This window comes from Gallinula chloropus (assembly GCF_964237585.1).
Source record: "Gallinula chloropus genome assembly, chromosome: 18".
NCBI classification, from domain to species: Eukaryota; Metazoa; Chordata; class Aves; order Gruiformes; family Rallidae; genus Gallinula; species Gallinula chloropus.
Genome location: NC_140103.1, coordinates 1286470 through 1313021, shown reverse-complemented (window position 1 = coordinate 1313021; position 26552 = coordinate 1286470). Strand labels below are relative to the sequence as shown.

The following is a 26552-nucleotide window of genomic DNA, read 5'->3' as shown; positions in this document are numbered from 1 at the left end:
ATTAACATAATGAGCCTCTGCCAGTGTCTGTTCCTGCAGTAACAGCTCCTTCTTTTCGTACCATTTCTTGATCCAGGCTGCAGCACCCAGAGAAGGTCCTGTGACAACCCCTCAGAGCCCCATTTTACCCCTGCTATCTTACTCCCAGGGTGAAGCAGCACCCGCTGCTGTACTGAGGGGCTTCTGCCCCGCCGCTATGGTGCCTGGCAGGAGCCCTCACAGCCCCACCCCACAACAGAACGCTGCTCTGTCCTGCATGAGCCTCCCCTTCCCCAGTGTGAGAAAAGTGGCAAAAGAAACCAGCACCATGTAAAAACACCGAGGAAAATGGTCAGAGCCCTTTTATTCTGCATGTCTGTCCCGTGCAGGAGGGTTCCAACCACAGCCAGGCCGGGCTCCAGGGCCACAGCAGGGCTGCGCCTACCGGCTCAGGACGTGTCCATGGTTTGTACAGTTTCATCCACCACCTCAAGCTCCAGGCGTGACACGTTTTCTGTGAGAACAGCAGTCGTTCCCTTCTCACACTTGTAGCGACCGTACCTGGAAAAGGAGTGAGTGAAAGTTAAGCTGGGAGAGGGCAACACACAGGAAAACTCTCCTGCACTGCAGAACCCATCTGGCTCTCCCTGTAAGTAAGTGTTCCCAGTGGTCCCTGCTGGGACATGGCTGGCAGAAGGGTGAGAGCTGCAGAATGCTGCCTCAAGGAAACAAGTGACAGTGACACTGCCTTTGTGCAGGATCTGCACCAGCTTCTCCTGCTGTGCAACCCTTCCCTGTGCTGTAAGGACCCCAACACTGAGAACCATAACGGGGGGGGGGGGGGGGGGGGGCTATACAGAAATCTTGGGGTGTTGTGGGAGAGGGGAAGCACCAGCCTCTACCTCGGGGAAAGGGCTGAGACTGCTGCTTACAAGCCCCAGTTTGTGTATAAACAGACTAACTGGGACTCAAGTTTAGTCCAACCAAAAAAAGAAAACCTAATCCCACCCAGGCTGTATTTAGCTGTTACCTGTCAGCTCACCTTTCACCCCATCACAGTGTCCCCAGACAAGTGAGGAGACTGTAGCCACCAAACACCCTTGCATCGGCCAAGTCTCCAGCCCCCTGGCTCGCCACGGCCTCAGGAGCAGGACGAAGCCCCACCCAGCAGTCACAGCCCAGTGCTGAGGGGTTGTCCTCTGGGTCTTGGGGTTTGTCATGCTGTGAGGCCAGAGGCTGTGCTGCCAATGCTGCTGCTTCTCCACCTCACCCCACCTGCCACCACCAGCAGGTACAGCTGCTGATTCTGAAAGGCACACACAGCCCTAGTGCTGACCAACACAATCCAGGGCCACAGAAGCCAGGAAGGGCTGGGCAGAGCAAATAATGAATATACAAACCTCTCCCCCTTCTTGTTGGCCACGTCATACGGACGGAGAAAATCCAACTTGCTCTTGCTGATAACACAGATATCGATGTTGCTGCCCGAGCCCAGGTCGTTGTATATGCCGGCTGCAATGGCATCTCTCACAAGCTGCTTGGCTTCCTCTTCCTGGAAAAGTTGAAGAAGCTGTCAGGGCACAAGTGCTGGCATTTCACAGACATGTTTGTCCAGGTGGCAGTGGAAGCTGTGAGCTCCCAGGACAGCCCTGGAGACACCAGTGCCACCTGACTCACCGAAGCACTGCCAGACAGGGCGGACATCTGCCAGACCCTCTTTTATCCTGCTCATGACCCACCCCCCCCCCACCCAGCCCCAGGCAGATTGGACTTTGCAGAGAGGCAAGGAAGAAAAATCCAACATTTCTGTCTTGATGAATGGAGAAAATCAAACTGCCTGTTTCTATCTGCCAGGCTTCTGTGCACGTGCACACGCTCCCTGTAGTGCCCTCTGTGTAACGGCTGCATACAGATTCACACCAGTTCAGTTACAAGCCCTCCCTGGGTAGGGACCATCTAATCATCCTCTGTAGTACCAAAATTAGTGCTATGATTTTCTAACACAGCTTGGTTTGCAAAATTTTTTCAGCTCATCTTCATAGTAACCGTGTCACAAAGCAGCCCAGCTCAGCACCGACCTGCAGCTGGGGGGGGGCTGGGGCACAGAAAGGCCGCAGCACCTGCTGTACCTGGCCCAACACCCTGCGTGCTGCTGGCACCCTCCTGCACCAGCACCCTTTCAGTGAGAAAATGGGAAACAGGCAGCTTTGCTGCTGTGTACTTCAGAAACGCCCTGTGTGACTAGAGCAAAACACAGCTCCTGTATTTCTCCAAGGTCCAAAGCACACCTATTCCTAAATTACTCTGTACAACCAGTAGAATGATCTGTGCAACAAAACCAGAAGAGAGAACTGGAACAGGAACCAGGGATCACTATTTTTGTTGCTCCTGGTTCAGGCACTGAGCCCACAGAAGGTCTGACACCTCCCCTCTTACAGGCTTTGTACATCCACTTTCTTTAAAAAGCACAAACCTGCAGCTGAAGTACACACACTGCACCTCACCAGAGCACTTTCCCCTTCAGAAGCTGCCTACACAGCCTGGATCTGCAAGTGTCAGCATTAAACACACTCAGATGAGTGTCTTCCACAAGGAAACGTTTCCACTGCATCAAACTCTGCACTAAAACATTACAGCAGGTCTGTAATTACCCTCCCTGCCGCCTCCCATCCAAACGCAGAGCAGTACTGAGGAGGAGGGGGCCTCACAAGTTCCACTCGCCCGGGCTGGGCAGGCGATTGCAGCAGCGCTGGCTCCCTCTACAGCTCCCGGGCAGGGCCTCTCTATGCAGAGGCAGCTCCTTGCAGATCCTTACCCATCATCTGATGCGGCCAGTGAGGCCTCGGTGTTGAGCTGGGACTGGAGAGGGTGAGCACGAAGGAACCTCTTGGTGCGTCATTTTAATCTCACAAAAGCCAGGCACAGGCCTCTGCCCCCAGCACTGACACGCAGCAGCCACTGTGATGAGAGCTCGGGGAGCGCTGGGCAGAGCCCCCCTGCTCAGTGCAGGGGCCCCACAGCCCCGTACCTCTCACAGAGACAAACAGCCCCAGCCCAGCACAGTGTGTGCTGCTGCTCCCAGCCCCAGGCAGAACACAAGGGAAACTGTCTCTGAGGACACCCCTGCTTCAATCTGTAGCCTCCTTACCACCTCCCAGAGCACCATGAAATTCTTACTTTCTCTCCAAGGTGTGTGAAGCCCTTACTCAGACATGCTCTAGTCACAGTGAAGCACGAGTAACACCGAAACTCATCTGTGACGACCAACTTGGACTTGCTCATCCCCAAGTCCGACGCAGCAGTTGGTGCTCAGCCAGCCTGAGGGCCAATAACGGACTAGGAGGCTTCTCCTCCTCCTCTGAACTGGCTCCTGCCACTGGGCATCACAAACAAAAGAACAAGTTATTTGCTAAATGCAGCTTTTTAAAATCTGCTCCCTGTGCAAGGCCCTGGTGCAGGGTCCTGCCCCGGGGACCCGCAGCCCGCTCCTCGCACCGCCCGCTCCCACGGCAGCTGCACCAGCCCCGAGTACAAGTGCAGCTGAAGAGGAGCCCAAATTAGCTCAGCTACACTCACGTCTGCTCCCAGTGCGTGCCTGGCATTCTGCAATGGCTCTAGAAAATAACTCCTGTTCCTATTCCAACAACTTCGTTAAGGTACCGAACTGAAGGGTCATTTTTTGGTCAGTAAACAACAGAAATAAATTACAATCTTATTTCACTCCCAGATCTATCAGTATTTACATTTTTTTTTAAAGAGTTACACTTTCACCAAGCTGGCTAAAGCAGCTGTGTGCTTAAAGAAATTCCTTTATCTTTCTTCAGTGTTTTTGGCAATAAAATGCTGATAGGCAAGTATTTCCTCCTGCAACCAAGAGATTACTTCCACTGATTTGCTGCATGCTAAGGGTATTTTACTACTGTAGCAAAAGTAAATACACTAAATAAAACAAAGAAGTACATGCAGATATCTCTTAAAATTACGTGGTAGCAAGCCCTGAATGATTTTAAGCTGTACATGTTACTGTAAGCAGAGCACTGCAGCTTAGGAAACTACAGCAGATTGGTGGGACCTTCCACTATGCCTTTTCATTTTAACTTTCTTAGACAACAGTGTAAGTCTCAGAATCCTCTAATTCAAATTCTGTTTACTTTAAAAATTGTAATCTATTAGCCTACTGTTATCAAAATAGATCTAAAAATAGGCAGTGGAGTCCCTAGAGCTGAGCTGTACTGGCACCGCAGCACCCACTACATTGAGAGCCTGAAATGATTGCAGCGCTTTCCTCTCCTCTCACAGGTCACAGACCCAGATGGATTTTCATTTCAGAAAGCCCTGCTTCAGTGCTGCTTCCTCCTCCTGCTCTTTTTGGAATTCAGAAAGCTGACCAGCAGAGCCACAAGGAAAAAGCCCAGGCCATGCCTTGGCAGAGCTCCTGCACGCCAAGGTCTAGCAAGGACTGCTGCTTTACCATCAGGAAATAGGGGCTTTTCATGGAAAGTGCTGACACAGGCTGGAGCACAGGGCAGGAATGAGTCACTGTGATAATTAATCTTAAAAAACCCTAAAAGTTCAGAGTATATAAAAGGAGCACTTCCTACTTTATGGTTGCAAAGACCAAGCTAACTGGGAATATCATTCTCTTGGGCCCGCGGTGCTTCTTAAATGAGATTACAGCCAGAGTGATGTACGGTAATACAAGTCAGTTGTGACAAGCAGCACTTTATGGAGCTATCTGTTTGTCTCCATCACCACATCACACAATGTGTCCCAGGACTCCAATGTGCAACTCCATTTACCACTACATGACAAATGGGCAGCACTTGTAAAAGGCGCAAAGAGGTCCGGATCAGCCGTGTAATGGTCACCACAGCTGTACAGAGTGCTGGAGGGGGGGAAAAACAGACCCCCAAGTTCATTAAAGTGACCAGTAATGGATCTTTCAAAATGTGTCTTAGGAATAGTACAGTAAAGGCTAAAATAAATAACTCAGCATGGAAGGCTAATCTGAAATGGTGTTTGATAAATTATTTATAACACAGACAATTGTCTGCATTTAATATTGGAGCTACTGGTAGCATCTTTAAAAGATGATTTATGTGTTGTAATGCCATTAAGGTTTATATGGGCCCACTGCTAGCTATAAAGTCTGCTGAGATTTAGAGAATGAGTTTTAAACTGTCACTGCAACATCATAGTAGATAGAGACTGTATTAAATCTTTACTTTAAACCTGTTATCTGGAGAGTTGCATTTTGTAGACACTCAGGAACTGATAGATTACCTCTCTACAGCTGCTGTGGAGCAAGTCCCCAACAGCACCAGCGAGGAACTTTTACACATTATTCTTGTATATGACTTGAATAGAGTTTCTCTTCTCACTTAAGCCATTTCCAGACTTCAAATGCTACTGAAGTAAAGAGACTTTTCTACAGAAGATGGGGGTAACTCTACCTCACATTAATACTATCTTTACTAATAGCTTCTAAATAAGTTTAGCATCATACTTCCAGCAGTAAAAGGAGCAGCTGGAATGACTGTGTGACTTATTTCCCTGATATTTTGTAACTCTGGGAGCAAAGTAAACAGGAAATGTCTCTTCCAGATTTAAAAACTGTAGACAGGATTAATTCTTTTTTAATTCTTACAGGAATTTAGTACCTTCTGCAGGTCACCAGTATCCTGTTAAATATGTGATACACACCGCTGTTCTCCAACACTAAGTCTTACCAAGAATTTGAAATACAGTACACAGTATTAGTATGGAATGAATGATGGTAACATTTTTTATAGAAATAAGATCCTTTCACATATTTATCACGACTGCTTTTCAGCAATGAGATTTGTTCAAATTATATAATTTAAAAAGTCAATCCCACCTAAGTGAGTATCCACAAGAGTCACCTGGGCAGAGAAGGGGAAGGGAAAATAATCAAGAGCTTCAGGAAGGACAGTGATAATAAAAACATAAATCCATAAAGGAGCATTGGGAATTTGGGGCCAGGAAAGTGATACCTCTTGAAGGACACAAGCGCCTACAGAAGCATAATTAGACTTTGGAAGAGGAATCGGCAGCGTACAGCACGTGTGAGGATGCACCGGTCTGCCTGTTGGGACAAGTGGTGCTGGAGATCAATATGTAACTGGAAGCGATGCTAAAACCTGCTGGCTGAGTCCAAAGAGAGAACAAAACTGAGCAGCAAAGTACTTTGTGCTGTTCTTAAAGGGCAGGCTGGAAGCTCCCTCAGTGGGAACGAATCTGGGCCGGCTGCGGGAAAGGGGCTCGCTCACCCGTCATCTAAAGCACTCAGGTTTAAGGAGCCCTCACCCCCAGAGGACACACTCTGAGGGCAGGTCAATGACATCTCTTCTTAATTTTGATTTTTTTTTTTTTAACAGACTGATGCTCCAATCAAAATATTTTGTCTTTCCTCTCTGATCAGGTGAATGGAGTTTAAGGAGTAGCCAATCTTCCCTAGCTCTCTCCTGCCTTTCTTCCTCCACCACCTTTTGTTCATGCTCTGGTCACAAAGTAAGTGAGAAGCAGAATGCTGAGGTCTAACAGCCCAAGCAATGAAAACAGGCTCTACAATAGGTGTACGTGATGAACAGGTAGGATCAGGATCCCACATCACAGAGAACAGGGTTCATCTGACGTGCCAAGCGACTGCAGCACAGAGAAATGTTTACAAGGTTGAAGTTGCAAATAGAAATAATTAAAGCAATGATCACACCAAAGGCAAAGGGTTATGAAAATCAGGATCTGCAGGATTAGCCTCATCTGGGAGGCACAGCAGTAAAACACACAGATGGGTCCTGGGACAGCCACTGATTTGTGCATAAAGAAATGATGAGAATATTCCCAGCAGGCAGTAGGAAAAAATAAGCTATCTAAGGATACCTAGGACCAAAACTGTGCCCTGTGATAGGGATTACGATGGCATCACCTCCATTCTGCTGAACTTCAACCACACTCTTAGTTATTTTGGAATTGTAGATGATCTAAAGAAAAAACTTAATTCTGAAGAAAAATATGCCTTCAATATGATACACAAATGTATTTAGTTGTACTGAACAGCTGTAAGGTTAAACAGAAATGTAGAGTTTCTAAAGCAAAGGGGGGAATCAACTCTCTAACTTTGTGTGTTGAACAGCTACCTTATTTGCCTTATTTTAAACCAATGCAACGTGTATCACCTTATTTTCCAGTTCTGCTTCCATAGCCTTATTTCACAAGAACCTGGAACACTCCACGTTCTGAAACATAACTCCCCTTCAGCTGCAGGAAGGCAGGTGAACGACTGGGTATTTGCACAACTATCAGTGTCAGGGCACAAAGACTAGGAAGTATGATTAGAATTGTTCTCTCCAGAAAGCATCCTGTTCAAACACCAGAACACACCTTCTGCTGGGAATGGTAACTTGAAATACACGTGTCTGCACTGTCACCTCCCTGAAGCTTCTATTCAAAGACAGAACAAGGCAGCAGAGCCTGGATTTGGTTCCACACCCCCTGTATCTCTCGCTCTGCTGTGCACTGGTGGGTTCATCCCTTGGCCCTCTCACACAGCGCCTGTCCCTGACACCCCCACCAGCACACAGCATCAAAGACAAAACCCCAGCTCACCTAAACCCCAGATTACAAACACACCGGGGTTGATGTGCTGCCTACAGTACACAAACAATGCAGAGAAGGAGCTTTGTTAGGAAGCAGCAATCTTCAGCACAAACACTGCATGGGCAGGAGATTATGCACAAAGAAAGGAGACATGGCACTGCTGTTGAGGCAATTTGGGGTTTACACAAACACACCTCCCTTCAGTCATCAACACACCAGAGATCAGGTAGCTCTGCACTGCATTTGATGTCAGCTTTGCTGTGACTGCTTATTTTCCTGTTTTCCACTAAGAACTTTTCAAATGAGCTGCACCTCAGTCCCCAATTATTCTTCTCAGTGATTGCAGTTTGTTCGTGTCCCGGTGGCAGCCGCCTGCAAGCCCAGGCTCATCGTCACCTCCCCCTTCCTTCTGATACCACACACCACACAAGTATAATAAACCATGTTAATATTTCATACCATTGTGAAATATGCTGGAGTATCAATTCAACATCTGCTGTCTTTAGGGTCCCGGCATCCCGCAGAGACACTTTCAATTTGTAATTGAGTTCTATACTGAATTAATCAGCAGTTTATCTTTTTTAGTAAAATAATGTCTTCCCCACTAACCTGGATTTACATTAACAATTTATGCCAAATTACCTGCCAAGACAAGAACCTTCTATGCTTCAGAACTACTATTCAATAACGTTAGTTTCTGTGTGTCATTCCTTACACAAAGATTAGCACAATACATCCTGCCAATGGCACAGAATTAAATTACAAGCTCCCCTCACATCTACAGGATTTCTTCTAATACTATTGCCATTCTTTAAACTACAAATTAATACAAAAATTCATTCAATCCATCACTGCATACATCTGAGTACAGTTCATGGGGTTATTTTAGGGAACAGATTCTAAACATTAACTACAGTAAGAGCTGCAAATTCTGCCCTGACAGGGGGATATCCCATTTTCTGTACAGCTGCATTTCTGTGCAGAAACATACTCAGCCTCAGCCATCAGTGAGTAGCCAGAAGTGTAAACCATGCCAAAGATGACAATTAAAACCCCTGTATATAAAAAATTAATATCCAGCAAGAACAAGGCTTCAAATAAAGGAAGTATCTGCTCAGATCACTTTACCTCTGAAAAAAGGAAACAGAGATCAACATTTTATTTGGAAAAAGAAGTCTTGGGACCTCTGGTAATATTTCCTTGGTGATTCCCAGGCTGGCTCCCACCCTCTGCCACCCTCCCAGTGGCTCTTTCCCAGTAACCACAGGCTGCCTCCACAGCCCTCGCCGCAGGAGCAGCACTCAGGCTTCGTGCCATGTGAAATATTTTCCAGTACCTTTTGCCTGTGTTCTGCAGTTATGGGAGATACACAAACTGAAACAATTTGAACTGGAACACCTGCTCCTGAGAAATGCATCAAAAATAATTACCTGTCCTACATCTACCCTGCGCAGCAAAATGATCTCGGAATGTGGAGCCCGGCTTCCCACTACCTTGTCTACATTATTACAGACAAAGTTTAAGCGTTACTTTCACAAAGGTGAAGAAAATGCTGCTCTTTGTCATGCAGCAAGGCCCAATTTAAACTCAGGTAAAATTTATTTCCCCCAAAATAGTCTGTAAACAGAAAGCTAGGTGGTGGTGCTACCAGGTACCCCTGGTACCTCAGGCTGGTACTGCCTGCAGCTTCCCACCTGGTTTCTGCACAGAAATTGAGCTTTGTCAGATGCAAAAGGCACACCTCAAACCCCTCTCCATTAACCCTAGCCACTCCAGAGCACTTCTCCAGCTCCATGGTTTGCATCAGCCTCACCATCCCTGTTTAACCTTAGTTCTGCAAAGGAAATCAATCCAAGGTGCAGTTCTGTGAACGAGAACAGCACTAACTGTCCAGTGCACCAAGCAAACCAGGATCCTGTAGAGAAATTTTAATCTAAAAATGAAGAACCAGCACGATAAGCCTTTATTTTCTGAATTACTGTCTGTACTAACATCTGATATTCACCCACAGAAATCCCAGTCTCTGAAGGAGACACTAATACAGGTATGCAAGGAAAGCACGGCGCCTGCATCGCCACGAGCGCTGGCAGAACAGGCAGTGAAGCTATGCCACTAACAGCCCCGTTACTGTCCCTGGGTAATGAAATAAACAGATACACAGAGCACAGAAATACTAACTACTTATTTTTGTTCACAGAACAGATTTCCCCCCCCCCTCCCCATTTACTTAATCTCTGTGTTTGACACCAACAGGGGTTCGAGTATCTCAGGCAGGCTCTCCAGCTTAACTCTGATAGTCTGGCTTGATCTCTATTGTCTGCTGCCCGAGTTCAGCCGACAAACCTCCCAGCAAGTGGTCACCTTCCTGCCGAGTCATTAAAGCCCCAGTGTCAGGCGGTGGGATTAGCCTGCAGCCTGCCACACCTGAGCCCTGTGGCGGGACGGGGCATTTTGATCACCATCACTAATGAATACAGAATTCACATGCAGCTTGTCACTGCTCTTGAGCCCTGAACCACACAGATGCAGGCTAAATAAGACTGATGAGACAACTATTGTGGAAGATTAGAGAGTTTTGACAGTTTCCAAAAATAGCTGGGTGTTACTGTCAGTAGTGAACAAAGTAATGCACCATCTTGAGGGGCAGCAGGAAGCACGGGCACTGCAACATCTGAAGGGTCTGGGTGTCAGCTGGGCAAAAACAGAAGAAAGTGACACATTTTCGTAATATTTTGTACTGTGCCTGATGGATATTTCACCAAAACTGAGGTACACAGTGAAAGCTAAATTTAGACTAGTCCCTGCTTTGGTACAGCAAAGACCTTCAGCACACACTGAGCATCCGATGAAGGCATTTGTCACACCTCAGCTTCTTCACTCTGAGGCTGCTCACAAGTACCTCAGCAAATCAGTGGCAAAGGCAGAAACAAAACCAGGGACCAGAGGAGCCCAAGTCTACACACCCACCAGTCCTCTTCCTTCCTGTAATTTCTTTGCCAACACACCTACTCCCACAACTACTAACTGAGAAAGGTTACTGCATCCAACTCCTCCTGCCTGCCCATCATTTCTCCTTCTACAGAGGACTCCCCAAACCTGCTGAGTTGCTCCTAAGATTGCTCCCTAACCCACATTTGTCAGAACCAAACAAGTCAGCAAAAGCGATCACTGCAGAATGATTGTGAAAGCAAACCTGGCCAAGAGGTGAAGGAGAGCAAGGTGCAGTTTTCTGGACAGCATAGCTGCCACGGGAAGAAGTGCCTCTGCTCCAAGTGCTCCTCTTATTTCTAATCTGCTCCTACCCCTCCAGAGCCTTTTTGTTTTCATTCAGCACCACTTGATTTCCTGAACACACTAAAAGAGTGGTATAATAAATGACTGTAAATATAATCTCATTTTTTGAGGGTGATCTATTTCAGAGATAGTTTACTTAATATCTGCCAGACTACCTACTTCCATTTTTTCCACCTATTCCATGGCCCTGAGCTCATTACATAAAGATTTACTTCCCTTTCCCTGCAATAGTTCTGCTTTCTGTGGCTTCTATTGATTCTCTCCCTTTTGGATCCTCTTTTTATTAGACCTGGGTGTTTTGATGAAACACAGAAAAGAGATGAAGTTACAAGCAGCCAGTTTCCTTGCTTAAACATGAAGCTCTTGTCAGAAGGTACAACATAGCCCCGCTTGTACAACGAGTGATTCCTCTGCAGGCAAAAAGCTTCTGCTTTTGAAAACAACAGAAGTCAAATACCAGAACAAAATATATAACATACCCCCCCATCTGCCTAGGAATTCAACAGCCACAGTATAGATAAACCCAGAATTCCAGCCTTTAACACTGCAGACATTTTCTCCCCACACCATGATGCTATCAGTGACTCAGAGCATCCCTTCACTATTGTTTAACACCAGAAGGCATGAATGCATTTGCAAAATCTGACTGCAAGGTTTAAAAGCCACACAGCTACCCTATTGAAACTCCATTGAAAGAAAAATTGGCTGCAATGAAAGATCTGAGCTCAAAACACTCTATTAGATGTGCTGTTCTTCCACTTATGTTTTTTAAAGTAGATCTATAGCTGCCCACATGACAGATTAATATTGTTCCACAGTAGTTAGGTGCTTGGCATTACATTTTTGAAGCATCTACAGGCCTTCAGGGCTGAAAGTGTTCACATCTTCAGCAATCTATAATGGTTCCTCTAGAGGCCAGCACTTGCTTCATAATGAAACATGCCTCCATAAATCAGCCTGCCGAAGTGGCACTCCTGTACGTCACCATCTATCTTCACAGTTTCTCTGAAGGATGTTGGGTAAAGATCATCTCCCGGCATTGCAACCAGGGAAAGGACCATCACAGTTGGCACTGATAAAGCATGTGCTACTTAAATCTGAAGACACACTAAGTCTATGGAAAAAAACACATCCTGCTGGTGTTAGCATGCCTCAGGCAGTGGTAGAAGCTTCAGCAACTCATCTTCAAAAGGCAGAGAGCCAGGGCTCTAGAAACCTGCAAAAATTGGCTAAGCCTGCAGTCGTCTTTTTTTTTCCCCCTTTTTTTTTCTTTTTTTTTTTTTCCCCTTTTTTTTTATTTTAAGTTGAGCATCTTCAAAGTCTACGATTCTAACTGTAGGGCACAGCAGCTGCCACTGCAGATTTGATCCTCTCAGCTTTTGGCAGCTCTCAACTTGAAATTCTAGCAAAAGAATTTTTCAAGTTGCTATTATTGCCTGTCATGGATTTATAAATATTGTGCACTATCTGCTGTGGCATGGCTCTCATGGGACACCAGTGCATGCCAAAAGCATAACAGAATGAAAAACAGTTCCTATTCTTCAAATAAATGCTAATTTTTTTTAACTGTGCTCACACGATGCGTTTGGTGATCAGCTTCAATAGTACAGAATATATATCAGAGGAAAAAAAGCTGATTGTCTTTTCCAGTAGTATTCAGCTGCTACTTTCATTAAGCTTGTTTAATTACATTCCAGATGCTAATTTGCAAGTCGATACCAGAGGGTGCAGGACAGTTTGCCTTTGAATCATTTTTTTCTGTGATGTGATGGTCTTGAAGCACACCACTACCCTCCAGTAGCCCTAGCAAGATATTCTGACAATTAGTGCAAAAGAAGCACTATTGATCTTGACAGAAAAAATATTAATCCTCTGCCCATTTTACTAAATTAATCTCCAGGAATTTTAAGTTTATCAGCATTGCCATTTCACAGCAAATTTTATGGAAAACATCCATAGTGTGTTTCAGCTGTAAACTGCCTGAATTTCAATAGCAACAGCAACACTTATTTTGTTACTTTATTGGAAAAACCTCCACATCTTCTGAGTTAAAAGGTAAATATTTTAAACTGGCAGCCAGAACACAATATGAAGTGTTTACAAGTACAGTTGAGCTTCATGACCTGAAACTTTGTTAATAGGATTACTAAATTGTTCTAAGAGAATACCCAGCAAAACAAAGGAAGGGTTAAGGCACACGCAAGTCTCAAAGATCTAAATATCTATTTGAACACACTGGTAGGCTGCATTTCTGCATGCTTGTTGTAACAGTGAATATCTGCTGCCATTTATGGGTGTGCATGAAGACAATTTAATTAGAATGACCTTTCTAAATAGGAAAAGTTGGAGATTTACCAATTTTTTGGTGCCTTTTTTGGTTGCTCTTACACAAAGAATGACTTAAAATAAAAGCTTGCAAACTAGCTGAGAATAAGATGAAATTTTTAGCTTCACAGCACAGCTCTTTGCCATTTGTACCTTTGAAAGCAGATTATTATGCTGGAGCTGTTGATTCCAAGGCTGTGTAGTCCGGGTGCTCAGTATGAACAGCACACACGCCAAGTGCGCAGCCACACGAGAAGAGGCTGGGAAGAGAGACTGCCACTCTTACAGAGGAGTGAGGGGAGAGGGGAAAAGCAGCAGAGAGTCTACCTCTACCAACTGGTTCTTCCCATCAGTCACCCAGTGTACTTGCTACTTACTGTGCCCACTAAAACCACTCCAATATCTCTGATGGGTTTATCAATATACCTGGGCCAGAGGCCAGTGTCTTCAGATCCTGCCCAAGCCATTGCAGGGACACAGGAATCCTCATCTTACCCTGTTTTCAGGTCTTTGAACACCACATACTGACAGAGAAAGAGCCAGTTCCAGAAATAACCTAAAACCTGCTTATTACTAACTCTTCAAGCAGTTTTACTGGAAAACCTCTCAAAACAAGTTTGTGTTTCTTCTTTGAATCAACTGGTATCACACATCACATGTCTGCAGGTGTAACAGGGCATGACACATCAGTTTAAAATCAATTCATTTGGAAATTTAGAGAGGAACTCAGTGGACAAACGGTGCCATCACCTGCAAACACGGTGCAGCCACAGCACCACTTGAAAATGGGGCAATAGGGGAGAAGTGACCCACAGCAACTGCAGGACAGAGACAAGGAGCACCCAAAAACCTTTCCTGAAGTAAATCATCGTTTTCCTTTTCCACGTTATCCAGCAACAGTAAATAGCTGTAACATTTGTTATAGCTGCATTTTAGACTGAAAAGATTGCAACTGGCAGTGTGTTCAAGGCATTTTTAATGGGTTCAATTCAGTTCTGCATTCAATTCCATTTTTTCTTTACTGTGAATTTATTAATCAATTGCAATGAAGAGGAGCATTCACAGAAAGTCTGAGGAGATTAATGTGGTTTAAAAGAGGGCTTGACATTACTTACTCTGATCTTAATCATGACACTCCAGCTTTTAGCTTCCCTGAATGTTTATAATCAGACTCCAAACTAAACATGTTTCACTTTTTATCACGAGCATCAGGAAAACACAAACAACCCACAGCAACATAAATCTTCTGACAATTAGTTTTTAACTAAATATTAAAAATAAAAGTGCAGTTACTAGTGCTGAACATACCCCATCCACCAGAAATCTAACTGGTTTCACACACTACTTTCCTTACGTTTACAGTCACACATTCTCTTTCCCAGATCGATGGACGGGCTGCTACTGAGGGGAAACAGCAATATCGACTAGTGCTGTTACATTTTGTGTGAAACTGAAATCAACTTTAATCACTAAATTGTATGTTTTTAAAGCTTCCACATACATTCAAATCACACGAGTTTTTCCATAAATAAATTTGCAAGAAGCTGCATTTCTTAAATTCATTTTACCCCTCAACTCTTACAGCTTTGCCACACGCTGACATTAGTATGTTTTAAGTACAGAGAAACCAGAGCAGATTTAACTTTTTTCAAGCTTAAAACCTCTTAAATTCTTATAATCATCAGAATTATCAAGGGAAGAAACATGAAACTTCAAAAATAAATTTCTTACCTCCATATCTGGCTTGTATTTGTCTTCAAATATTGCCATAGCTGCTAACGATCCAGAACCTACGGTAACACAATTAGGATGCTTATTCAGCCAGTGTATTTAGGTACAGCACTTTTTTAAAAATGAAAAGATAAAAAATACCAGCACCACAAACCAGACTGAAACCTACCACAGCTTACTGTACACTCTGAAGTGTCTACCCTCTTTAAAGCCCAGCACCTAATTTCATCCTGAATTTACAGGCAGCACACCCAGACATGTCACGGTCCCCATTCTGACAGCCTTTTGACTATTTTGAACAGTTAAGATATGAAAATGAGGTTGGAAAACTAGAGTTAGCTGAATGCCAGAGTTTGGAATTCCTATTCCTCCACTGCTGTCCCATATTTAGGTATATGTCACTTAGCATTAAGACACTCAAAATGAATAGATGGCTTTAACGAGCTGCCCTGGCACAGTCCCCTCTATGCATGTGGATGAGTAAACTAGCGATGGTAACAGGGTTGCTGGCTGCAGCCATCAGGTTATTTCCTCTATCTACTTTAAAACAGTTTATTATGCATTTACTTTGTGCCATTATTTTTACATTGAACAGTAACAGCTGAATAGACAGTGTGACAGACAGGGAACGTGAGCTGAGCATTACTTCTCTTCAAGGATGCAGTGCAAGAGCAGTGATGGAGCAGAAGCCATCTCTACACGAAGCACTGGAACTGCAGGTGTTAAAAATGTGCTTTCCCTAAATTAATACCAGAAGAGGTTTGATATTATTTGAAACCATAAACTTGCTGTGGTCAGGAGGAGTGAGTCTTCAAGAAGACACCTTGTCTGTCGGCAGCCCTGACCATATTTCAGCCTGCACCACTTTTGGGGAGTGAATAAAGTTACCTGCAATTTTTTACTCCAATTAGAAGATTTTTTTGGCATTTATTACTTTTTAACTTGTTTTGCATACTGCTATCTGTTTAGCTGGGTCAGAGAGAAAGCCATATTTTCTATTTAAAATGATTTGTGTAGATGGCTTGACCACCTCAATGGTTTAGCGGAAGAAAAAGGCAGCGATTAAACAGTTTCAAATGAGGTGTCCTGCTGATTTTATCAAGTCTGCTGAATGTATAATGAAAAAGGAGAAGCTGACAGTGACACTGTTGAGAAAATACAGACTACCTTATCTGAACCATTTAAGGAGGTCCAATTATAGATCAAATTTAAAGGGTAGAAGCAGCAGATTTACAGACACAAATCAAGGGACACGGTAATCCCAATGAATGTGACAGATATTCCTGTTACAGGATATTGCTGTGGTTGAGGATCATTACCTTTACAGTACCAAATACATCACATCTAAAAGCAGTAGGACACTCTAAGTGTGTACTGGTATTACAGGCAATGACTATTCATTTACACCTTGGAGCAATACACGACTCCATTTTTAAATGCTGAAACGGGGAATAAAGAAGATTTTTAAGCAACTAAGAGCAGAAAGGAACTGCTGATACAAACAGCTGAGATCACAGGACAAATCACCACTACAAATGATTGTACTGCTCCTTCAAACAAGGTTAAAACAAGGTGTGTTCCAAAACAAATACGGGACTTGAACTGTAAAATACCTGTTCTTGTGGAATGACATAGGGACATTTCTAAGGAGGTGGAATCTGAGATGGTCTCAAACTAAGACACATTCTTACTACAGTCCAATCAGGTTTGCCACAACCAGAACAGAAAGCCACAAAGCTAGAGAACAATCTTACCTGGATATTAAGGGTTCTTTGAAAAAATTAGAACATAAAGACTAAAAAACCACATGGAAGAATGAAAGTATAAAAGGTAGTATCTGAGTGAACTCACTGTGTTAAAGCCACTGAGCTAAGAAAAAGTAATTTTTGCTTTCTTAAATCTTTTGGCCAAAAAAAAATTAAGAATAAAGCTTTATCACAACAATCTTGTTATGTGGCTCAGGCTGTATTCATTCCTTCAACTCCTCCTTCAAAGGAGCTCCCAAAAGAACCTGTGACCAAGAACTCAGAAAGAAAAATGAAAAAGGCAGGGGGAAGGGAGGACCTGACATTACACTACATTAAATCCCTTTTATATAAAAGAATTGTACTGTTAATTATTTATCTTGCTATATTATCAAGACACAAATAAATGCCAAACTTAATATCAACTTTAAATAAATAAATGCACAGTCCTATAATGGAAGTTTTCAAAGAGCTGTTAAGTTAAGCCTGCATAGAGACCTTTACATCTCAAAGCCAGAGTCCCAGGGAGGTTCCAGCAGAGCAGGAAGGAAAGCTGGAAAAGCTTAAGAAACTCAGGGTTGGGTTTTTTTTTCTATTGCTTATAAATCCTAAACATAAGTTTTATAAGCTTGCATTTTAAAGTGCCTTAGCAAAAAGTCTCAGAGCACAGCTCAGCGTGCTCTGAAGGAACAGATTTTTGTAATCTGCAATAGCTGAGTGAAAATCCCCTCCCCTTCCTAGCGCTGGATGTAAACACTCTGCTTTTAGAAACACAAATAGGTGTATGCTTCTGAGCTCCTGCATCAAAACAAATCACCTGCTGTTTGACAACAGCAATATGATATGAACTGCTTTGAAAAACACATATTCACCTGTAGCACCTTAGCTAAGAAATCCCCCCTGGGTCCCCAGTGTGCAGGCTGGGGACTGCGAGCCCGTCCCGGAGCGTCCGGCGCAGGCAGAGCCAGCAGCGGGCAGCTGTGAACCTCACCACCCAGTTACCCCCCCTTCCCTCTACTTGTCAAATTCCACATATGATCCAAACAACCCCACAATGTTCCAAGTAGTTCAACTGACTTGTGAAAGCTGGGCATTGTAACAGGAGAGCTGGCCATAAAACCCGTGAACTTAAGTAAACATGGGAAGTATGGTTTTCTTGCTGCAGGACCTATAAAAGCACCGAAAACTCAGATATTAAGGGTCTAAGGAGAACTTGTTTGTATGTAGGGAAACAGCTGTTCTCTTGTCCATGTATCTGGTGCCCACCAATAACTCATTTTTAACAAGCAAGCTTTGCCTTCATGTAGAAACAAGCCCAACAATTCCCCAACATAATGCCTAGAGAAAGATAAAACCCAAACATTGCAAAACACCATCCATTAATTAGGGGTACACGTCCCCACCCCATGCACACAATGACTGGTTTAAGTCACTACCAGTTGGGATTCAACAAAGCTGAGATGCAGCAATTCAACCTCAAATCTATTAAAACATTCAGCAGAGCTGGGAGATAAAGTGTCATGAAACAGCATCTTCAACTGAGCTCACAGTGATACCAAACCAGGTGTTTCTCTCAGACACATAACTTGAGTTTGAAATCTTAACACACAACCAACACAGAAACAGGAGCTTCTCCTTGTTAGAATTTTTTTAACCTTTGAAGCTTACAACTGTTCTGTGTGTGAGCAAGATGGGTAATTAAAGTGGAACTGGTAAAGTGACCACGTCTTTGTATTTCACAGCATTCAGAAAACACACCCCTTTCAGGTAGATCTTTAAGAACCACTCACTGCTATGAACAGTTACACTTCAACCACCTTGAAACAACCATCAAGGAAAAGATGCCATATCAATTCCACAGAATTTAGTTTGCAGGCATTTTCAGTAAACTACATTTTAGTATTAACCAGAAGTATTATTAATCTAGCATCCAAATATATAAAAATATTGATTGCCAAGCAAATTATAAAGAACTAAAGAAACCAAGATGTATTCAGAGGCAAATATTTCAGCCTGATAATTACCATGAAGTAGGGAAGCTCTGAGACCCCAACAGATTTTATTTTTCCCTTCTTTAAGAACCACTGATCATCTCCTAAGTGTTCACAACCAAGTCAATCAAATTTTTTCTGGACTCAACTGTAATAAACTCACTTAAAATTCCATTTGGTCTTTGAGTTGTATCATTTCAGTATAGATTTACAGTGAAAGATAATTATTGATACATAGCAAAAAATCCCAGCAAACAATAATTTCCACTGTGTTTTGCAACTGCAGCAGCTTTCCTAAAACAGATGAACCAGACCTGTTTAACAGAGCACTGGCTGAAGACAACTTCTTATTGCTAAGCACAGTCCATTTTCATCACCCAAGGACCTGTTTGCTACCTCAGTCTGCCACACTGGAGGATGTAGAGAGCCTTGAGAGTAACATTTAGCACTTCCTAATCCATCAGTGTCAGGGCTCCCTGACAGGGCATTTATTCACACACACTCATTGTTATTCAATTTGCTGCTCATTCTAGGTAAAAATTCGGTGATCTCCACAGCCCCATGGAGCGGGATCATTTTTCACCCTGGTTCCTGGCTGAGGGGCTGTGTCTCAGCAGTGGTACTGCTGGCTCTGCAGGACGACATCGCCAATGCATGAAGAGCTGATTTATGAATATGAAGCAACACTGGTACCAGGGGACGAGCTTCAGCCACTAGAGACGACTGGAACATCCTCACTGTTTCCCAAAGCTGAACTACACACTTCAAGCACTTTAATTTTATGCATGCATTTCATTATAAGTCTTGGCCAGAAGCTCTCCTAGACAAGCCAAGCAATCAGACAATCTTGCATCGTTTGCTGAAATCCAATTTTGTCCTTTGTCAGCACAAACAGTTTAATTTGATGTTTTCAACCCTGAGTAAGCACTGAGTATCTTTTAAATTTCCTCTGCAAGGCAGGACACCGCTCTGTCCACCCACAACCTCACTCCAGCACCACTAAAACAAAGAAAAACCCAACACCTCAACATCCTTTCCTATTTAATACCAAACTGCCAGCAGTTAACTGGCCAAACATTTAACAGCCCACCCCTAGAACATGTGAAAAAATAGCAAATAAGTAAATCTAAATAAGAACAAAATACAATTCCAACTACTCTCCCCAATTTGACCTTCAATACCTCAGCTCTAACCATTGTTTGTTTGCATATATTAAATCTCTTCTTACTCAAGCACATCCCAGAGACTGGAGAAAGGATCATGTGTGAGGTGCAGAAACGTAAAGGACATTTACACTGGGAAGAGCTTTGTCTGAGCCCAGGGACAGAAGCAGCACATGATCACCAGACACAGACCTGGTGCCTCTGACAGCAAATCCCGGTGTAAGTTACAATGAACTCATTTCATTGATATTCTACTTCCTACTTGTTTGAACTTCTGTTACTGTGTTGTTGCTGGGGAGGATGGGGGTGAGGGGCCAGGATTTTCAGAAATGCCCCTTTTAAAGCTTTTAAAACAGTCACAAAAGTAACCACATATATAACAGAGGCTGTGTGACTGCACTCAGACAACTGGCTACCAGCAGCTTCCTGGAGTCAGTGCTGGTTCACTGCTTGCTGCAATACTGGGTTTAAGGCAACTGTAAGAATCATTTACTTTTTTATGTATCAAAGGCTAAACAGTGACATCACTCGCCTGTTCCATGGATTTCATTTGCCAAGTGATCTGCCGGTTCCTAAGGTGGTGGCACCATCTATTGGTCCCACACGACCTCTGCAGCATTTCTGCAAATTCCTCTCACTTCCTCGGTTACCCAGACGATTCAGATGAACAGAGGTGCTAGTTCAGCAGTGCAAAGGCCAGAATTAACAGAGAAACGGTTAACATTTCCAAGAATATAGTCGGTTGGTGTGTTCCCTGGAGATGCCAACCATGAACAGAAAAAGATTAGCTAGAATTAATTTTCTATTTTCCCATCACAGTCAGCACACAAACTGCATCAGGCTGAATGTGATTCTCACAAATTTTCAGATCAATTTCTCTTTAGATGTATTTATTTGGACTCCACACTTCTATAGCTTCCCCAAAACCAAGCTTTTATTTAAAATCATCCAAGTCTTCAAAATGAAACTCAAGTCTGAAACAGTGTCATTTTGAACAATCAGAGAGCAAAAAGAATTGCAAGCCCAGTGATGTTTGGGATTTTACTTTTTCCAGGAAGAACTGGAAACTTTTTTTTTTACATTCTCAGTAGAGCATTAACCTCCACAGCCCCTGGTGGAACCATGCAAGAACGTTATTAGCTCAGAAGGCACCAGTTTAGTCTCTTACCTTTCTTTTTTAGCCAGTTATTGCCTATAAATCACAAAAGAATTCAGAACTAATGCAAGCAGCTCAACATCACTATCAAGAATACTCCCTTTACCAACAGTGAGGCAAATTCCCTTCAACACCACATGTGCTATCTCCCTTCTCACAGCCACATGAGGATGATGGTGATCACCAAGTCTCTCCTGCAAGAGGCAAATCCTGATACAGCCTGATCAGGATTCTGAATTGGAAACTAAGGAGATGCTCACAGCATCACATACACACACAGCTCAAACTGGCATGACAGAAAGTCTCACACAGACAGAAGGCTTGGGGTACAACACTGAATAACCCACTGATGGGTTACCAAGGTCAAGCTGACCCCAACAAGAGACAGAATTAAATTCTTCAGCAAGCAGCTTCATACAGCAGTGAAGACCAATTACTGTACACAGCAAGTAAACCTGGTGCTGCATGAATGCAACGAAGCCCCTTCTTGAGTAAGATGCAGCTGCTGGTTAGCAAGAAACACAGAAATGTCACAGTCCCAAAGAAGCAGCAAGGCACATTTTTTTCCTAATGAAACTCCAGAAAGACTTCAGGCAGATCCCAACTCCCCAGGTCAAACTTCATATGAACCCAGAGTTAGGATCTGCTGCAATTCCAGTTTCTAAGGGTTTTTTTGAGCAAGTTTTGGGGAATCCCATAATTCTTTTGCTTTGCTGGGGAACACACACAGCAGCTTTCCTAGCAGCTTCAATCAGGTAGTATCAGCCCATGCTTTTAAAGTGTTAGAAACAAAACAAAGGCACCTGCCTTACAAGAAGGGGTACAACTGCATCTGTGAAGTCTGAGGTCTGCACAGCTCCCAGGAAACAATGCAGTTTTAGTAACAGCATTCAAATTAACAATTTTAAATGCTCACACTTCCTACCAGGCAGTTGTGTTACAACACTGAGGAAGCACCACTCACCCATGGTGACGTATGGCAGTTTGTCAGTTGATCCATGGGGATAGATGCTGTAGAGGTGAGGTCCTGTGACATCTACACCCCCCAAAACCAGGGACGCCCCAATGTAGCCTTGATACCTAGGAGCAATGTTTACACATGAATCTGAAAAGCCACAAGGAAGCTGTGGTTCTTTTTAATACAACACATACTACATTCTTCTGTGATCACTGCAGGTACATCTCACAACAGAAAGTCAACTTTTACTATCCAGGAGCAACAGTTTAAATTAGGCAACTTACTAAAACAGGGTGTATTTCAGTGTCAAGCAGCACAAACAAGCACTGGACAAACAAGGAGGCTGGATGAGAATGTTTGTGCTAACAGGGAAAGAATTGGATTAGTTTTCAAGCCTTAAATGAGATCCCTGTATCTGCAGTTAAGTATTTGTTTAGAGACTTCAAAGAAAACACATCCCTTTGTTTCCCTGTGAAATGCTGTCAGCTTTAAACTTGTTATTTTGTGACAAACTTTAAAAAAGGGTAAGTCAGCAACACAGCATTAAGTGACTGAGCTGAATCCCTGTCATTTATCTCAGTCACTTGGTTGCACAAAGCATTTTGTTTTCACTGCTTTCCTTCACCTTGCTGCAGACTTCCCAATCACTTGAACACCGTCTTTAATTGAATACAGGCATTTCCCTGCCTCCTCCTCTTCCTGCAGAATCTTTTACTTCTGCAGAAGACAGCACTGGAACGTGTAGAGCTTTGGAGAGTCTGCCCTCAATCGAAGGGCATGGTCCACATCATGCTGCTAGTTGGGAAGTTCAACTGCCATACCATAATAGTCTGTGATCAGGCAATCAAACAAAATCTTTGGATGACTGCAGCACAGCTCCCAACCCCACTATTATTATCTCACTATATCACCAGCACACTCGTACTTTAATAGCTGTGGGCTTTAAAGATTAAACATCTTACAGCCAATTCTGAGCTGGGGATTCCATTACCAACCCCAGCAAATTCCTGATTTTACAAGCTTGCACATCCCAGTATTATTACTGGTCCAGCCACAAGGATACACATCAGTTTCCACAGCTTTCTTAAACTGCTCCCTTCAGCTCCTGCAGCGCAAACACTACCAACACTCTGACTATAGCATGGATTCTCTAGACTACCACAGCCTTGACTTCGCTTCCCTCTCAGTTCAGAAGCCTGTGGAGCAAGGAGCAACTCTTACACCTCTACTAAGGTTTTGTTATGGAGTAGACTGAGGAAGAACACTCCTTCACAGGAGCTTACATGTCATGTGGTGGCTCTGACAGCATCATTAAGGAGAAACCCATGCAGGTACCTGAAAAGCATCTGCTTCAGCATGCGATTGGCTGTGACAACTCGTGGAAGTCGCCCAGTTGACAGTGAGTGGAGCTCCAGGTTGGAGGAAATCATCTGGGTTGTCATATCAGTATCTGCAGCTGTTCCTGCACCGCAACAGCTGGAAAGCATTACGAGCAGGTTAAGGAAAGGTGGGGAGAGCAGGGAAACAGAGAGCTCTATGCTTTTTACAACAGAGAGGTTTACCTCAATGTAACACTGAGAAAGTTAAGTTCACACACAGTCTGTTTAAAAACAGGTGGAATAGCAATGAGCCCCAAGGCCCCTGACTTTAAAGTGTGCCTTGATACATGTCATCAACAAAGGACAGGGCTAATATTCCCAGTACAACCACACAATAAGCATTTTAATACTTACTAAATATTGGGGGAAATGAAGTGGATTTTTGAGCAGTTCTTGTCAGCAACAACCATTCCTTCAGTCGCTCTCGTGTCTGCCCCGAGGACAACGCCATCCTGTGTGAGGAGAGGATCACTGAGCATACAAACAGGAAGGGATTCAACTTTTTAGAAGGGTAGACAGTGGCAGGACAAGGGGGATGGATTAAAGCTAAAGGAAGGGAGGTTTAAATTAGATATTAGGGGGTAGTTCTTTCCAGAGAGAGTGGTGAGGGGCTGGAAGGGGCTGCCCAGAGAGGGGGTGGGTGCCCCATCCCTGGGGGTGTTCAAGCCCATGTTGGATGGGGCCCTGGGCAACCTTGTGTAGCTCCAGGCCTGGAGGTTGGTGGCCCTGCCTGTGGCAGGGGGTTGGAGCTCTGTGACCCCTAGGGCCCCTTCCAGCCCTACCCAGTCTGGGATTCTATGATTCCCAAGGCCTGGATCTCCCCAGCTCTTCCCACCGAGTTGGGCAGCACAGGCCCGGGGTGGCCGCAGAGCCGCCTCCGCGCGGGCCGAGGCGCGGGGCCCGGGGCGCGCAGCGTGACTCAGCACCGCGGAACCCCGGCCGCTCGCCGCGCCGGGCCGGGCCGCCGCTTCCCGGGGAGGCCGCGCTGGGGCCGAGCGGCCTGGGCCCAGCCCCGACCCCCGAGCGAGGGGCGGCCGCGCTCCCGCCCGGCTCGGCCTCGGGGCGGAGGGGCGGCCCGCGGGCCGGGGAGGCCTCCCGCCCGCCGCGAAGCGCCGCAGGGACGCGCCCGGCGCCCGCCTCACCTTGAAGACGACGCCGGCGATGGTGGTGCCCGTCTTGCGGGCCGCGGGCAGCCGCTGCCCCTTCTGACCCAGCTCGGCCTCCAGCGCCGAGTTCCTGCAACACAGGGCGAGAGGTGAGCCCGGGCCGCCCGCTCCCCCGCGCCCCGCAGGCCCGGCTGCCCCAGGCCGCCCCCGCGCCCCGCAGGCCCGGCTGCCCCAGGCCGCCCCCGCACCCCGCGCGCCCCGCGCCTCACCGAGCGCAGTTGTCGAAGCTGAAGCCGCCGCTGGGCGCCCGCAGCACGGACACGGCCGCCATCTCAGCGCCCCGGCACAGACCGCAGGCGCCCGGCGATTGCTTCCGGGTCATGGTCGGCGGCGCGCAGGGGGCGGGGCGTGGGGCGGGGCGTGGGGCGGGGCCGCCGCTGCCCGCCCATGAAATGGCGGCGACGCGCCCGCGCTACCTGGCTGTGGCGGGGCTGCGCCGGTGAGCGGGGTGCGGGGCGGGAGGGGTCGCGGCCCAGGCGGGTCTGGGCTCCGCAGCCTGAGCGTCGGCCCGGGTGCGCTCATCGGCCTCGCGCCTCCCGGCCCGCCGCGGCGGCGTCTCGGGTCGCGGGGCTGGGGGTGCTCCCCGGGCTCTGCCCGCGCCGGGCTGGGCGCTGCCGCCGCCGCCCCTCCCGCCTCCCGCTCTGCGGTGCCGCAGCCCGCAAACGCCTCGGGCTTCCCGAGGGGAGGGCACGCAGGGCTCCCGGTGCCCGGTTCTCGGGGCGGGTGCGCGGCCCCGTGAGGACCCCAGCGGCGCGCCGGGGCCGGCGGCTCTGTAGCGCTGCGGGGAGCAGGTGCCGCCCCGCTGGGACCGGCTCTCCAGCCCCCTGGCCCCGCGGACGGGCGGCCTGCTGCGCGGGCAGGGAGGGGAACGGGCGGGGACCGAGAGAGAGAAGATGCACCCCGGAGCCGCGCAGGGGGACTGAGGCTCGTCCCGAGCGGCTCCCGCGGGCTCTGAGGGTGCGCAGGCGGGACAGGCGCCCGCACAGCGGCCGTGTCGGGCTGCGGGTCACACCGCGGCACGCAGAGCCCGGGACAGGCAGCCGGGAGAGGCTGTGGGGTGTCCTCTGGAGACATCCGGACCCGCCCGGACACGTCCCTGTGTGACCTGCTCGAGGTGACCCTGCGCTGGGGGGGTTGGACTAGATGCTCTCCTGAGGTCCCTTCCAGCCCCGGACACCCTGTGGCTCTATCCCGCACCCAGTGAGCTTTCCAGATGTACAGGTGCCTGCAATTAAAAATCGGTTTGATTAAAAAAAAAGGAAATCAGTGTGTTATTTGCTCTAACCACTGTGAATTGCACCAGGCCTGCTCTCACCAAGAGTGACATGAGACCAGGTCCTGCAATGGCTTCTTCCCAAAGGAAGCTTTCTGTGAGTGTTGTACTGGGTGAAGGGCCGTCCTCCGTGGGGCAGCCGGTGCTTGGGATACAGCACTGTTAGTGTGTGTGTGTGTGGTGCATTGGCTCACACGTGGGAAGCGAGTTGGACGCCTTGCAGCCTCTCCCAGCAGCCCCCAGTTAGGAGATGGGAGAAGAGGGTCCCCATGTCCACACCACATCCTGGTGTCTGCTGTGTCCAACTTAACAATTTGAAAGGGAGTGGTGAGTGTTCTCCACTGCCAGCGTCTTCCTGTGCTGGAAGCATGCAAACAACAATGGGCTGGGTGGGCAAAGCTGTTGCATAATTCTCTTCCCTTCAATGCTCAGAAATGGTTGTGCTGTGAGGGAACAAAAACACCCCCAGGGAAGAAAACCCAGCCCCAGCCTTTGGTTTGGCTGTGTGGGTCCTGCAGCTAAAAGCCCCCAGCAGTGTTTGGACCAGGGGAGCTGCACTAAGCCCTGCCAGGGAAGAGGTAAGTCCTGCAATGAAGTACAAAGGAATTGGCTTGTTTGGGACAAGGAAACAAGGGGTCCTGGGATTTCCAAGCTCTTGCTGAGGACAGCTTGCAGACCGTGAGCTCTGACAGTGCTGACCTGGCTCCCAGTTGCTGTGCTGCCAAAGAGGGGGGAAAGGTGCCTGATACCTGAAATCTGGGAGAAGGAGTGGGTG

At 46.2% G+C, this 26552-nt stretch overlaps 1 protein-coding gene across 1 annotated transcript; it reads right to left on the bottom strand.

Moving 5' to 3' along the window:
* Positions 1-318: 318 nt before the first annotated feature.
* PSMB7 (proteasome 20S subunit beta 7) lies at positions 319-24815 on the bottom strand. Its single transcript, XM_084272602.1, has 8 exons — positions 24714-24815; positions 24481-24574; positions 23693-23790; positions 23295-23435; positions 21966-22081; positions 14947-15005; positions 1380-1531; positions 319-540 (listed from the first exon to the last, which is right to left on the bottom strand). The coding sequence occupies exons 1-8, from the start codon at positions 24773-24775 to the stop codon at positions 429-431; spliced, it is 834 nt and encodes a 277-aa protein (XP_084128728.1). The 5' UTR covers positions 24776-24815; the 3' UTR covers positions 319-428.
* Positions 24816-26552: the final 1737 nt, after the last annotated feature.

Excerpts from the sequence above, each read along its gene's own strand:
- PSMB7 (XM_084272602.1), bottom strand. The coding sequence starts at position 24,775 with ATGGCGGCCGTGTCCGTGCTGCGGGCGCCCAGCGGCGGCTTCAGCTTC. Across the intron at positions 22,082-23,294 it reads CTGAAGCAGATGCTTTTCAG|GTATCAAGGCTACATTGGGG; the intron begins GTACCTGCATGG and ends CATTGCTCCTAG. Across the intron at positions 15,006-21,965 it reads ACTGCCATACGTCACCATGG|GTTCTGGATCGTTAGCAGCT; the intron begins GTGAGTGGTGCT and ends GTGTTACCGTAG.